The sequence below is a fragment of the Labrus bergylta genome, chromosome 8, assembly GCF_963930695.1.
Source record: "Labrus bergylta chromosome 8, fLabBer1.1, whole genome shotgun sequence".
NCBI lineage: Eukaryota > Metazoa > Chordata > Actinopteri > Labriformes > Labridae > Labrus > Labrus bergylta.
In genome coordinates this window covers 11,704,475-11,720,922 of record NC_089202.1, presented here as the reverse complement: position 1 = coordinate 11,720,922, position 16,448 = coordinate 11,704,475, and the positions used below count along the sequence as shown (strand labels likewise).

The 16,448-nt window shown below is 40.2% G+C and overlaps 1 protein-coding gene across 1 annotated transcript; it reads right to left on the bottom strand.

Annotated features, from left to right (window-relative positions):
• Positions 1-610: 610 nt before the first annotated feature.
• LOC109997423 (DOMON domain-containing protein FRRS1L) lies at positions 611-4,610 on the bottom strand. The gene is made up of 5 exons (XM_020651914.3): positions 4,056-4,610; positions 3,525-3,609; positions 3,080-3,218; positions 2,166-2,412; positions 611-2,079 (listed from the first exon to the last, which is right to left on the bottom strand). Exons 1-5 carry the CDS (start codon positions 4,258-4,260, stop codon positions 1,907-1,909), a joined length of 849 nt encoding a protein of 282 aa, XP_020507570.1. The 5' UTR covers positions 4,261-4,610; the 3' UTR covers positions 611-1,906.
• Between the last annotated feature and the right edge of the window lie 11,838 nt (positions 4,611-16,448).

The following is a 16,448-nucleotide window of genomic DNA, read 5'->3' as shown; positions in this document are numbered from 1 at the left end:
AACTGTGGGAAGTGGGGTCGGTCTGTGTAAAAAAAGATAATCGCTTCCGGGGACTTATTTTTTATTATTATTGATATAATAACAATTATAGTTATACCTATTATTGTTGTTGTTAATATTTGTATTGTATTACCGTTGTTGAAATTGATATTAAAAATATAATTAGAATAATCGACAGCGTATTTTTTTTTCATCTCTGCATCTGAACAGGCTGTATATAGACCTATATATAGACCTATGTTATTATTATTTTTTTTTTTTACTATCATAAGTAACGTTGAGATGTTGAGATATTTTAATGTCAGAGTTTGGTGCCCCGCAGTGGTAATACCAACTCATGACACGTTGGAGGAAAGCCATGCAAGTCACTAATGTAAAAATGTTAGATTTGAATTCCTAGCAACTGTTTTACATCACGGTCAGTAAATATGCGTTATAATAGACCTATAAGAGTCCTACATGTGACATTCACAGATAAAAGTTGATTTAGTGGGGCCATAAAATATATTGTTAGACAATATTTGACCATCATGATAAGACACATTTTTAGGAAATGGCCACATTTTATGTCAATGTTGCTAATGCATGCATGGGTGGCAAAGAAAGCAGGTCTCTTGAATCCCTTTTAATGTAAAGTACATTAAGCAATGTTCATTTTTATTTAAATCAATTATACTTGGCATTGGCAACTGTGAATAATAGTCAATTGTGCATATGAAGTTTACAAGTCTCAAGTGGGGTAAGGATAGCACTTCACCGGAAGACTGCTTTCACTTTCAAAGTGAAATATAAAATGAAATATCAACTCAAATGGTTAAATGCGTTTGTAAATAAAGCAATTTTAAAAATGTGTATAAAGCCTCATAATATCTGACTGTCAGATCTGTCTGTTCATGCAAAGAAATATCATTATTCTCTTTGAGTATACTGTATTTGTTTTCATTAAAAGTTTTATTGATAATAAACTCAAACATTGTAGATTCGTTTAAGTGAGAGGCATAATGACATTTCCTACAATAACAAACTGGAGGGAAAATGTGTCTCAGTCCCAGTAAACTGTTCTTCACTCGTTGGTTTGCTCCTGTCAGTGTGTTATTGCTTATGTGGGTAATAGTAACTCAGGTAGAAGTCTCTCTCTGTCTGCTAAACATAGTCACAGTGCCAAAGTCACAACCACTGTGGTTGAGAAAACAAATATAATTAAAGGAAAAGGTTTGAGTAAGATGAGCCAAGAGTTTGTCAGTGCCATCAACATTAACATTTGAAAAAGAAATAAAGAGCTTTAACGTGGTAAACACATACTGTATTCAGTCCCTAGAAACTACATGCTGTTATAGTGAAAACAAAGAAATAGACCATCTTTTTCCTGCTACTTTTGCAAAGGATGATATCCTTGAAAACATAATCGTGAAAGAACATTAAGTGTGGTTGCTTTATGTCCTTTTTTTCCACAGGTATCTTTCATGATGTAGTCAAGTTCAACACGAGATACTGTCTTCTTTCTCTTCTTCTTCTCCAGTGAACAGGGGCTGTTCCCAGACTTTTTAGTGCATGCAGTATTCTGAAGACTTGCCAGGCTAAGTCATCGGTACTGATAGTTATTGATACTTGGTAGTTATATGAAATACTGAAAATAACTGGTGTGCTTAAACTATGATACTACTTTTTATCAGACCCTGTATTTTTACTGACACCAGTACATGATAGCTCTACAGTACTGGTTCATCATTTTATCCTGATCCTCTGTTTGAGTTCTGAAAAACAATATATTCTCTCTAAGTTCTTAAATGTATCTAATATAGTGTCTCTCTGTGCAAAGCACACTTGACAGAAACGACAACATTTTTTATTGCTGCTTCCTCTTCTCTTTCCCTCTTTTTTTCCCGCCACCACATGCTGAGCTTTATTACGGTGTTCCCATTAGTAGATAAAAGGTGAGAGCTACTATGAGCAGTAAGCAGAGGGGGGAGTTGAAGGTCTGGTAGGCTGTAGAAGGCATAAAGATGTCCTCATACTTGTAGATGCTGATCATGCGGTCACTGACAGGTGGACTGTCGATGTCGTGCCTTGTAATGGAACCTGTTGGAAAAGGTAAGAAGATGTAGTAAATGTCATGAAAGACAAAGAGAAGCTAGCCAAGTGTATCCTTAAGCATGATGATTCACCTTGTATGGCAGGTCCCCATGCAAACAGGTAATACCACGACAGGTGTAAGTCTACAAGAGTCTCCTCTCTGGGGACGTATAACGGCCGTTTGAAGCGGCAGGTCACCCGGTTGTTCTCAAAGATGCCCTCTTCATCTCTCGCAGGGTTCCTTTTTATTTCTTTAGCCCACTGGCCCACATTGTAGAAGTGATGGATCCGCACACGTCCGTTATCATCATGGACACAACCCATGACGTCGTCCCCTCCCTGGGGAAAGAAAACAAAAGCAATGAGCTTACCTTTGAATTGTTGAATTTTGAAAGAATACCATTCTGATACAAAGTACAAACACAGTTAGAGGAAGAGACAGCAGGAGACTATGTCTGCTCATCAAAGGAGAGACGATGGGTTTTCTACTTTCTAGACTGTTACCCTAGATATATATATATATATATATATATATATATATATATATTATTATAATGCACATGATGCTACATCTGAGGTTTATGCCTTGTAAAAGGAGGCCATACATGTTTAAAAAATAATAGCAATAACAATTACTGGGGAATATACAGTTACTTCAGTATCGATAAACTTTTGTTCACCATCCAGCACAGTTGACCATCATTTTATTTACTTATTGTAAAACTCATCTCCTAGCAGAATATGTTGAAGTTTATTCTAATGAGAAGGGTTGACAGAAAGTAATTTAGAAAAAAAATGTTATATTCCAAATAAAACTGAGTTTGAAATAGAGGCTATGATACTTTCTGTCATATTTGGTTGGACAGCAAGCCTTAAAAAGATTCAAAATTCGTAATACGTATTATTACATCATATGCAATTTACAGAAACTTGCTCAGATACAACAAGTATAGTCAGGGACAAAGGACTCTCTCAACAAAGCCGAAAAAGTTTGGCAGCTTCTCACCATCTTCTTGTCAGACGAGAAACCTACAGCCACCCAGCCGTCTGTGTCTGCACTCATCTCATACTCCACATCTGTCCCGATACGACGATAACTCAGGAAGTAGTCGCACGTCTCTGCATCACAACCTGGCTTTCCATACCTTTATGAAGATAAACAAATGTAAACACTCTCTTTACATGAAGTAGAGATGTAGGCTGAGATGGTGAGGCTTACAACAGGGCTTAATCAATTTCAAACTGATATCAGAGAACAAAGACTGCACTGAGAAGAAGTCCATGTGTCGCTCCAGCGCTCTTAAAGTTGGAAGAATGAAATAAAAAATAAGTTGAAAAAAATAATAATTTAGGACACAGCATGTAGGATAAAGCGTCCTCAGGGAAAACAGCTGCACTGGAGCTCTGATTTCAGGCAGCGAGGGAAGGAAAAGGATGTCTCCTCTTCTCACCTTATGCAGCCTTTTGTGACTCCACAGTCAGTCACTTTGATCTTGGCAAAGGGGTCGACTGGTGGAGCAGTGGGGAACGGATAACCTGCAAAAAGGCAAAAGAAGCACTTGTTTTGTCTTTTAACACAGGACACAGAATCCAACAAGGAAAGGGCCAACTAGGATGAGGGCATCTGCACTTTCTCTCTCTTGCTGCTTTTGTTTTTCGTGTGTGTGTGTGTGTGTGTGTGTGTGTGTGTGTGTGTGTGTGTGTGTGTGTGTGTGTGTGTGTGTGTGAGAGAGAGAGAGAGAGAGAGAGAGGAAGAGGGGGGTGGGCAGCCCCATAGGGGAGCTGGCCTGGGTGCTGAAAAGCCTTGCAAAGTGCAGACAGGTTGGTTGCAGGACAAAATAAACAGCATATGCTTCGTTTCTGTTTCTCTGGCCCATGCTATCACCTCGTGCATTTTTCTTATCTTGCTTATTTAGCACGAGACGTAAACAAAATCCTCTAGCTAGCAGCCTTAAGTACGAAGCACTCGGCTCCATCCTTACCGTCGTCTGACAGATATCTGGACTCCAGGAACTCGGACGCGAAGGTGCTGTAGGAGTCCTTGTGAGGCTCATGGTGTCCCGGCTCTCCGTGCTCCCCTTGGCCGGCCCGGAGTGCTCCCTCATCGGTGGGGCTCGACGCGACCCCCCACCATCCAATATGGCTCACCAAAACCGACAGCTGCAGCAGCCTCCGTAAGAAAATCATGGCTGATAATGATTTTTATTTAAAAGGCAATAATAAAACAACGTAACAACTTGAAATCAAATCGATTTCTCATGATTATTTGAATATCCTCGCAGGTATCCATCGCAGCGTCACCAGAATCATCTCCGCATCCTAATAGCCTGTTTGGATGTTTTTATTCACGTGGATGAGGGGGGATTAAACGTCGATGACCGCGTGTCAGAGGGGCTAATCAACACTGAAATTACCCGTATTTGTAATCTTACCATCTAATTCCGCTACGCGAACATAATCCCCTTTGATATCCGAATCTAGATGCCGTCTAGCCCACACAGATCTTTACATATTTTCCAGTTGTACAGGATAAGTGGTTTCGTCCTGCCTTCCTCTCTTCTCCCTCTTCAGTCCATCACAGAAACAGCCAATCAGGAGTCGCTACGTGCTGTTTTTCAGGATCGATCAATAGGGCAGTTTGCCTCACACACAGATGCATTTATGTTTCCCTAACAGACACAAACTATGTGCCAGTGATTTGGAGTTTATTCATTTTATTCCGTTACGTCATGCTCAAAGACTGTGAGCACGTTTGCACGTGAGCAAAATAAGAAAATATGATTTGGGTTTTTTTGGACATAAATTGGTTTCACTGAAAATGACTGTCATAACCAAAGCCATAGCTAAAATGTTAGTGCCCTAAAAATATCCACCTCCACACCCATTTATCAATAAAGTAAGACAATCATAATGACCTCTTCAGTTAGGTTTCTATTCATTTAATCACTTAATCTAGATCCTGTGTCAATACCTTCTCCACACTATCAACCAAAAAATAGAACATTTTTTTAAAGCTCCTGTGAGGCAGTTTAATCTTGTGTAGATATCCAGACATAAATGTGAAACGCTTCGACTTTTGGTAATTTGGTAAATGGCTTTTAGTCTTCTGACTACTCAAAGCGCTTTTACACTGCAAGGTCAAAGCCTGATGGCAGAGGATGCTATGTAAAGTGTCAACCAGTATTAGCTTATCCCATTCATACACATTCATATGCCGCCAACAAAGCAGAAGGAGCAACTTGAGGTTAAGTGCCCATGGACAAACACAACATGTAGCTGCAGGAGCTGGGGGATCGAACCCTGACCTTCCCGTTGCGAGACGACCAACTCTACCAATGCACCACAGCCGCCCCATGAAAGACCCATGAGGGTTGGGCACTTTGTGCATGACATGTAAATAAAATACAATCAATCAATCTTACAAACTCCTGCTGATCTTGTCCTGTACATGCTTAACTAATATTATGTTCGGGGAAACAAATCGGTCTTGTTACAGTCAAACATACCACTCACCAAGGTTATCACTGAATGTAAACAAAAGCTGATTCAGCAGCGTGCAGTACATTGCATTGTCCGACGCTAACCCATTACAGAAATCACTATTTAGAAATAGACAATCTTTGCACTAATGGTCTCGTTTGCTGGTTTAAAGTCATTTCAGTCTGTTTCCTCACATGAGCTTTATTTATAATGAATGTAGAGAAACTAGAATCTGTCATGCAATGCTTCTAATAGGTTTGTTAAAATTATCCCAAAGTACTACTGCAAGTTTCTAATGAAAATAAATCTGTCTTATGGTATAGGAAATTGTACTGTTGTCAGGTGGCCCTGCAGGTGAACCAACAGTGATGTGAAACTTCTTAATTCATGCACAACTGACTGACTGTAACTCATCTTCTCTTGTCTCTGTCAGTGGTTGTTCACAGTCCTGCCACTAGATGGTGATATAAAACCACAGATTCAAACTCTTGCACAGACAGGTTTAGAGGGTGTCATCTTGGGCTACTTTGTATCTTTCACACTTTTACTTTTCACTGTTTTAAATAAATTTCTCATCAACGTCTTATTGTTTATATAAGCTGGTTAATATGTAAAGTATAACTGTCTTACTAAATCTATGCAGTTCAAAAATACAAAATTAAACCAGAAAATCTGAATCTATTTACTTGATAATAAATGTGTCCATTGCAACAAATAAACATTACAGTTTGAAATTTCTAAGACAGAATGACAGTTGAAAGTGAAATTAATAATTGTATACTTGTCACGGGTCCAAACGACGCAGTCCATTTAGCCTGCACTCTCACAACTGTCAATAGAGCTGTAAGAGTTTAACACAGATGAAATCAAAATAACTTGAATCTCTTTTTCCTCAAGTAAATAAAGTTTGCTTGACGAAGATTTTTTTGAGTTGATGTCAGAGAACCACATTGAAGGTTTAATATTACACCTTTATGTACTGATGAAGGAAGTTTAGATTAATGGCTGAGGTTTAATTGAAAAAGAAAAAATTGACTGAAAAGTGTTTTTGATCGCGGGAGTTTCAGATTTTAATGGGAAAGCAGGTCAGGCAGGCTGAGAGATTTTTGTGTGCAACCTGCAGGTGATGCTGGTGTTACACCATCTGAAAGAGACAACAGTGACTGTCAGAGAGATTAAAGGCTGATTGATTACATTATGGAATTCACACACACACACACAGACACACACAGCAGACACACACAGACACAGACAGACAGACAGACACACACACACACACACACACACACACACACACACATACACACACAGACAGACAGACAGACAGACAGACAGACAGACACACACACACACACACACACACACAGACAGACAGACACACACACACACACACACACAGACAGACAGACAGACAGACAGACAGACAGACAGACAGACACACACACACACACACACACACACACACACACACACACACACACACACACACCACTGTGTCTCAAGTTTAAATAAGTTAAACACATAATAACAACAATAGCAGTGTAACACAACTTTTTCCAGTGTGTGTGGGTCTAAAGAGCTTAAAATCATGCATGTCAAAGGTGTGTGTTATCTGTATTATGGGTGTGCACAGACATGTGTGTACATACATACAAGGAGTGTGCAACCTTTAACCCTTCCTCTCTTCCCATCGCTTCTCTCTGCAGACACAAATCAACCTGATCAATCGCTCCTCTTGTTCTCGATCTGCCCAATTATCCCTCGTTTATCCCCCATTATACCCACTACTAACCCCCCCACACACACACACGCACACACACACACGCACACTGACACACACTCACGCACACACACACTGTCTCTCTCTTTCTTTCTCTTTCTCTTTCTCTCTCTCTCTCTCTCTCTCTCTCTCTCTCTCTCTCCTTCCCAATTACCATTCTATGTAGGGGGCAATGCTTGCTGGGTAATGAGGGACTCTGGGCGTACCAATCTTATCTTAATAGCCTTAAAGGGCCACTCATTAACACAAACACTCACTCTGTCTCACACACACACCGAACACACTCATATCCACACACATCTGTCCCCACGCATCACGCACAGAGAGAGATGGAGTGACAGAAAGAGGGAATGGGTGAGGGTGTTGATGGAAGTAGTAGGAGAGAGGGAGAAAGACAGAATGAGACAGGAGAGAGGGAAAGGGGAAGGTGGGAGAGAAGTGATGAGGGGAGAATGAGGCAGAAGAGGGAGTGAGGGGGGAGACAAGGGGGGAATGTCTGGTAAATGTCAGCGGTGTGTCTCCTGGGCCTGAGAGATGAGTTGGTGACAGGAGAACAATGGCCGCTGGATCCATTCAGAAACACAGCTGCTATGAGCACATGCATGTATCTGTCTGCTGCTATGCCTCCAACCTGAACTTGTAGAGGCATAACTAAACACACACACACACACACACACACACACACACACACACACACACACACACACACACACACACACACACACACACACACACACACACACACACACACACACACACACACACACACACACACACACACACACACACACACACAGACACACACACACACACACACACACACACACACACATATATAAACATAAACGCACACCAATAGAAACAAAATGCAAGGATGGTGTTTATTCAGGCACAGATAATAATATGTCCAGACACACAAGGTAAGCGCTGAATGTTAACGGGGATAAGCAGCTATATGGAGGGGTTAGTCAGAGCTGTCAGTCAATAAAAGCCTCTGTAGACTCATGAAGATGTTCTGCATACTCATATCTACTCTAATGAGAGGCTGGGGCTATTTTATATTTCTCTTTTTGTCAACAAAAATTTTGTTGTGAAAATCATTAAATGTTAAGGAATGTTGTGTTCCTTAACCAGGATAGAAATAGTTACTGTAACTTTTTGACATTGTGCCATAAATTGAATTTATTTTTCATCCAGATGGTACAAATGTTCTCAAACATTTCGGGAAATACCTTTGGTGTGTGTAAATTGTTGCAGAATGACCCTCTTGGTTTTTGGAAGATTGCTGAATATGTTTTCTTATTAAGAAAAGGAATGCTAGCTCTCTTATTCAGTTTAAGTTTTGATTGAAAACACCAGAGAAACAGATGGAGATATGTCATACTCGACACCCTGCTGCTATCGATATGAATGCACAAAATGTGTATCACTTATAAAAGCACTTTTTTAATCAGTTTGAAAGACTTTTGTTCAAGCTACACTGCCCAGCCATTTCAAGAAAATTACTGAACCCTTATTAAACCATGAAAGAAATCTAATTTTGAACTTTTTAAACATTATCTTTTGATTGACAACCACACGTTGGGATATCAAAAACTACAAGGAGACAGCATTGCATTTTTTTTCTGGATTTCGATGGGATTTGTAAAACACTCTTTTCCTGTATGTTTCCTCTATTTCTGTACTGTATGTGTTGTATAATGCAGAGGTATGTCTTTTTTTTCCTCAAAGAGCTGCAGAAAGAAACCTGAAGGTTTGACTTTATTTCGGCAATTTAACTCAATAAAGACACCTTCTACCTCATCCTCCATCGGAGAGCAGTTAGATCACTTATCGACTCACCTGCTCTTATAACGCCAAGCTATTACCTCTGTCTTTAAGTGTCTCACACACACAAACAGTCATAAAGCAGGCCTGTGATGTAGCTGCGGCCTCCCCACCCCCAGGGCTTCATTCAGGAGTTGTCAGAAATCCCTTTACTCACAGAGGACAGTGAGCACTATTGGCATCTTTTCTGTCTGCAGAGCAAATGCAACTCCACCCCACCCCCTCCCACTCTCACACCTACAGAGACCCTGAAGACACGCCGACTTTACTGGAGTTCTCTTATTGCATTTACTGGGTAGTGTGATTTGAACAAAAGCATGTCTGTCTCTGTCTCATTTGCATTTGTGGTTTTGTTTGTGCAGTTTGTCTGTTGGGGTCTCTATGTGTACCAAAGGCTGAGAGGTTCCGTTGTGCTGATGAAATGTTTGCTTTAGAGATAACCCAACACAGATGAGACATCGATCAGCACTCATTAAACATCTCCAACTGTTGGTCACACACAAATGCAGAGTCACACATTCACATGCACACACACAAAGTTGACAAACAGAAAAAAATTATCGAAGCTGTGAATGTATTTTAGTCTCATTCCAGCCTCTCATGTGCAGGTCTTGAATCTCAAAGCTCATATTGACAGCTGACTTAAACTGCTTGTTGTCAGTAGACTTATCCATTAAGCTGTCACACTGCTCTCTCTCCATAGAGACGCGCCGACCGGCCAGGGCCTTAAGGAGTGATTATGGTATTGGGCATTGGGAGCTGGGGCAACAGCGTCATTAGTCTGGTTAATCAGAGCCTTGCTCCAGGTTAAGCTCCGCAGCCTCCAGAGACGGCTGATGAGCTGAGAGCCGTGCCCAGCCTACAGTTCTCGGGGTCTGGGCTCCAGCAGCTCCCCTGGCCCCCTGCCTGCTCCAGCCAGTAATCTATAACTCTCCCCTGGAGCTCCGCGTGGAGGCTCAGCCTGCTGGACAACACTGACACACCATGCATGGTAATGAGACACACACTGAATGACACACTGTCACACACCTGTTCGCACACACCCACACTTTACACTGATGCAGTGTTAGAAATCAGCTCTGAGTTACTATGAGTTGCTCTGCCTGGCTTCAAGGAGCAGCATATTACAACTACATCCTACATCATGCCCTGGGTGGGGTGCTAGAATGATGTGAAAACGTCATAGTGATGTATTTGAGGTTGTTAGTCATAAAATATTTGGTATCTGACAAATAATTATCATTCCACTGCTTCTTAATGAATAATGAAAATTCAGAAGGAAATATGAACATTTAAAAGAAACATAGTCTTTACAATAACCCATAAGCTTCAGTCTGCAAACTGCTAACTTTACTGTCAAACTTCAAATAAAAACCCATCTTAATTTAAGGCCCAGTCCCTTTTAATAGCCTGGTGTTGCTGCAAGTTTTGATTAATAAAGGCAGGGCTCAATTAGAAGCCACTTTGCATTTATTGTTGAAATAATTTGCAGATCAAAAATAAGTAGAGGTAGCAGGTTGGCATAGATGCTGTCTTACAGAGCAAGATCAGATCAGATTAGTGATTTCTAATTTAAGTTTTTAATGGTATCACAATTTTGTACACTGTTAAATACTATTTCCGGTGTAAATTAGAAATGTTGTAGTCTTTCCCATCTTTGCTGTGCTCGTGTTTGGTTTGATTATAATTAAAGGCCTGACCCAAGTAAAGGCAGGGTAATTTCATAGACTGAATGAAATAAAGCTTAACAGTATACGCCATTTACTAACTTATATCAACATTATAGGAAGTGGCAAAAATATCTGTTAAGAAGCAAAATGTAAAATGATCAATTTAAGGCATAAATTCTCAGCTTGCCTAATATTTGCTTGGTGGCCGAATGCTAGCTTTAGCTTTGTTTTGTTTTGTTTTGTTTAGAAAGGGAGTTCCTCTGTGTGTTACCAGTTAGCTTTGACCTCGACTAAATGAACTATTGGATTCAATGTCAAAATCTGTTCGAGCCAGTTTGTGATATTTGTGTATTTTGTGTTATCAATTTGCAATATAATGAAGATTATGTCAATTTGAATATCTTTTTTGATGATGGTTTGTGAGAATTAGCCTAAATATCACCAAATACCCCTCTAAATAAAATAAAAATATATATATACACTATTGGTGGGAAAACAGTTAGTTGTAGATATATTGCTGTGGCAATAATTACACCATATTGTTTGTCATACAGTAGTATAGATAATTTACCTGAAACCAGCTGAATATATACTAGCAGATACCACTTTTGAAGCGCTATCAGAGGCCCTACCTATACTGGTACCAGTAATGGAACAACTTTGAGGGAGGGAACTGCTGTATGCTTAAAGCCCTAATAGACTCGTAAAAAAATCTGTTATTGCGGTTTAAAAGGTATAAAAAAGTGAACTGAAGGCATAAGAATAAGCATCAGAAGGGTTTAGTTGGAAAAATACGACGCATGTGTTCCAAAGCAAAGCTCTGAAAGGTGCAACATTTGAAAACAATTCAAACAGGCCATTTCAAAATGCCTGAGTGTCCCTGTCCACTGAGCACCATAACAGCCAGTTCAGCAGAATGAGTGCATAATGACCACAGGGATTTTAAAACAGGAACAACACCAACACACTCACACTTGTGCACAAACAAATCCCCATAGGACCACAGGGGTCTCAGCTCAGCAGGGACCCTGTTGGGAAGTGTATCCGAGCTGAGCCTGCCGTTACCCCGCCTCCTCCATCCTAGTGTCCCCTGTGAGCTCATTAGCCCCAATCATAACCACTTCCCTATGTCTACGTTACGTCCTCCATCCATCGCCACCTTGCCACACACAAATTACACTCTCCATCAGGATCCGAAGGAAAGCGTGTACTGTAAGTTTGCGAGGTTGTGTATGTGTTTTAAAGGACAAGGAAGGTCGAAGGGTCCCGTGAGCCGACACAACATGTCCCTGTGGACGTTGCAGACCCAAGTAGAGCTGGGAGGTGGCAGGAAAGGAGACAAGCAGGGAGTGAAATGTAGGTGGGAGGTTAAAAAGTGTGTTTTCAGGTGACTCTGAGGCCCTTGTATTTCTCTTTTGTGCTATGTGACCCAGATGGGCGGCGAGGGAGAAAAAGAGGAAGGAGGGGGAGGCGGAAGAGAAATAAAGAAAGAGGTTTTTCATTTAAAAATGAGTGTATGCTGCAGACACAGGAAGGACCCCAGAGGACCACAGAATGGGATGAGACAACAAAGAGCCCCATCATCAGTTCAGTGAATAGATCTGTCTATCCTTCCTTTTTATCTCTTTTTTTTTCCACCACCTCTTCCTCTCTTAATCAGCCTCTCATTGTGCCATTAGCTGAACCTGTACTCTTAATCAGAGGTTTGGCACAGACATCATCACTTACCACTGCCCTTCTCACACACCCACACACACACATACACAGACGCTAAATAAACACATTTTAATGCGACACCAATCATGTCATCTACTAAATGAGCCCTCCCTCTTGTAACCCACAACCCAAACATAACACATGGGACGCCTGTGTATCCCGTCCATCAGTCTGCCATCACACTGCTGGTATGAAAATGTGTGTGTGCATGTTGTTTGGTGTGAATTCTGAAGGGAGGGAGAATGATTTTAACGTAGTAACCTGAATCACCTCATCTCCCAAATCTTCACTGCATGAATACTGTACACACTCACCCACAAACACAACACACAAAACACTCATATTTATGTCAGTGAGTGTGTATTGATAATGGCCATTAGCATATTTATGATCATTGCCAGCCTCTCATTGTTTGCACGCTCCATTAATCTTCATCTGCTGCCTGCCGACTGACAGCTCAATCTAACAGGCCATCACTGGACACACACACACACACACACACACACACACACACACACACACACACACACACACACACACACACACACACACACACACACACACACACACACACACACACACACACACACACACACACACTTTCTCTTTAACACCCATGAAGATTGCATAGTTGTACATTAGGCAAACTTGCATTCACAATCAAGGGGGCATTGTCTCACACATGCAGACACACACACACACATTCAGGCAGACAGCAGATTCAGAATGATTGACATTCACCCCTGTGAGTGTAATCACTGGAGGTTATCCTCCCCGGCTGTGTGGGGGCCTGCTCGGCTTCTCCCGTGCGGCTCTGTGGAGTCATACCCGCAGGTAACTATGGGTTTCTTCTGGGCCATAGGTGGGCGATGGTATACCTGCATCATGCTGCATAGCCCACTCCCCACAAGAACTATACCAAATACATCCCACAGACCAACATTTGTTTGTTTTTTTAAAGATTTATTTTTTGGCTTCTTGTGCCTTAATTGGAGAGATAGGTCAGTGGATAGAGTCAGAAATCAGGTAGAGAGAGAGTTGGGAATGACATGCAGGAAAGGAGTCACAGGCCAGATTTGAACCCGGGCCGCCCACTTGAAGGACTACAGCCTCCACACATGGGACGCACGCACTAACCACCAGCGCCCCCAACATTTGTAAAGAACAAAAGAAAGAACAAAGAAATGAGAAAAATACAGCAGGTAAGTGCAGTGTGTGCGTGCGTGTGCGTGTGTGTGCGTGTGTGTGTGTGTGTGTGTGCGCGTGCGTGTTTTATATGATGACAGCAAGTGGGTGTGTGTGCGCAAGTAAAAGCTAGGAAACGTTCACTCAAATGGTAATGTGTTTGTTTAAAACCAGTGTGACTGACTGACTCACAGCTGATTACTGGATGAATGAGGGCTGGAAGAGAGCCAAGTTCAATGGGAGGTCTATTCTCCTGTTGCCTCTACCCCTCACCCCCCCTACACGTTCACTGCTTCATCCCCCTCTTCCTCCTGCACAACCCCGCTGCTCCAGGAAGAGCTACCAGGGAGCCAGGATGTGTGTGTGTGTGTGTGTCTCTGTGTGTGTGTGTGTGTGTTTGTAGCATTAGGCAGATGCTTGACATGAATTTAAGTTAGCTCATGAATAAAAGCAAAAGGTACATTAAATAAAAATGGACTTTAAGACATATAGAGATTATTGTAATAGAGGTTTAGTTCAACATAAATTAAAGCACTACAACTGTAAAATATATTTCTTTCTTGTGAAAATTGTAAACATGTCTATGTCTTTGCCGAACCTGGAAAGCAGTTAGCTGTAGCTGCGATTTGTGTGAGTCAATTCCTTCGTTGTATGATAGATAAAAAATCTTTATCTATTATAAGCGACAGACTTACTTTATCTGTTCCCAAAAGGTGTGGGACAGTTGACATGAATGCTGCAGTAGAGGAACCTAATGTTTCTTTTCTGGAATAATTAAACTAAAACAGTTAGGCCATATTTCAAGTTAAATCACCAAATTTGTAAACCTCTAATTATGGTAAAACACATAACATGAGCCTTTAGCCACTACAAGCTAAACTGTTAGCTTCTATAGCTGAATGTTAGCATTAGCTGTTGTCAAGCTGTACCTAACAGGTTATGTGACTCCCTTTTAAATATGTTATGAGAGCCCTCCAGAATCTTTTGAATGTAAAGACTCTGAATTGTAACGTAAAAGTGCTCTATTTAATCTTAAACTTATCTCACATTTAGGCTAAACAGCTCTTATGAGAAACCTTTGAGCCAACCATGCACTTTTTAAATACTGGTAGATGGTAGCATCTGGAGTTAGGATCAGAAAGCGATACAAAAATGTAGGCCTATAGTTTCAGGATAAATATGCATTGTGGGCATAACACTGCATTGAGGAAACTGCATTTATTTGTACCAGAACAGAAGTTTACGTCTTTTGTTTTTTCTTAGCGTTATCTTTCTTTGTTTCTTGTTCTTGCCTCTCATCAGTGTTGGCAGACATTTCTTTATTATGTTGCATCTTTTACAAGACTCCTCACATTTTTATTAGTAAACCAACTGTGAATTAGATGACGTCCCATGTTTAAAATCTATGGACTTGTTTCTTGAAGCTATTAGATGGTTTAAATACACACAACACACAGCGTCGAAAAAGTCATAATGCTTCTTTTCCCAAGACCATAAAGCTGTTTTTATAGAGGCTATCTATAATATTCCACTATCAGAGATTCAAGAAGTTTTATTATGATCTCCCACAGAGAGAAGAGTTTTATGTAGCTTTAGTAAATCATTCCTTTCCTCTGTGATATCAGCCGCTAAGACTGTTTTCCTGCGCGAGTGTTAAGAGTCGTGCAGTGTTAACATTTATGAGGTGTACGCTAATATATTTGAATAGTTTATGGAAGCAGTAAAGAGTGAAATACATAATTTGCTAACATGTACCATGTAAAACAGCTCTTAAAGATGAGCTGTGAATACAAATGCATTTTTTTAAGCAGATTCTATCATTCATGAACATCGCTATGTCTCTGCTCTACATCCTGATACTCCCTCTCTCTGGACCAAAATGTGAAACATAATTAGAGAAAAAAGACAGGTGATGAGGTTTTACACTAATGCATCTTCAAAATTTACAAATATAAATAATATAAACTTGCTTGTTTTAAAGATGTTTCGGTTTTTAAGGGACTTTGGTTAAAAGTGCAAGAGAGATTTCTAGAGAGAGGAAGTGATGTTTAGTGAGGGGTTAAATAGAATGTTTCTTTGTGTTGAAAAAAAAAACCCATGTACTTTATTGTGTTAAATTACATTGCTGACTATAGTTAAAATCAATAAAGAAATGGTGAAAAAAAGATGTTTCAGTTTCTCAAATAATAAAATACCTTTTATTATACAGTAAAAAAATTGTGGCTGATTTACTAGGTTGAGGAAAACGATATGTTGTACGCTTATAATACAAATCTTTTCAGCTTAAAATAGAAGTTTGTAAGGGATGTTTAGAAAGCGTGTTACAACGTTGCTTTTTTGTGTTCATCTTAGTTCATATTTTCTTGTTAACCTCTTGACTCAGAACATTCTGTATTTTTTAAATAAAACCATTCAGCTTCATATTTGTGGTGATTTATGTGTCTTTTGCGAGGTCGCAGGACTACTTTATGGACAAAATCTAAAAAAAACAAAAACAGACACCACTCTGATATAGGCGACAGCATAAATACCCTTTGCAGAACATACAGGTATTGTTCATAGTTGATTTGTTAATTACTTGTTTTTAATGAAATGTTATTTAACCCCTTGAGTACCCAAAATATTTACTACTTAATTTATGATAAAAGTGTTGTTGCTATATATGTATGCCCTCCAGCTTCTTCAGCTAAATGATGTGCAAAGTCTTTTAATGTATT

What these genes read in the sequence shown, in the direction of transcription:
- LOC109997423 (XM_020651914.3), bottom strand. Translation starts at nt 4,260, where the DNA reads ATGATTTTCTTACGGAGGCTGCTGCAGCTGTCGGTTTTGGTGAGCCAT. An exon ending in CAGATATCTGTCAGACGACG is followed by an intron (nt 3,610 to 4,055) that starts GTAAGGATGGAG and finishes GCCTTTTTGCAG; the next exon opens with GTTATCCGTTCCCCACTGCT. An exon ending in GTCACAAAAGGCTGCATAAG is followed by an intron (nt 3,219 to 3,524) that starts GTGAGAAGAGGA and finishes ATCTTCATAAAG; the next exon opens with GTATGGAAAGCCAGGTTGTG.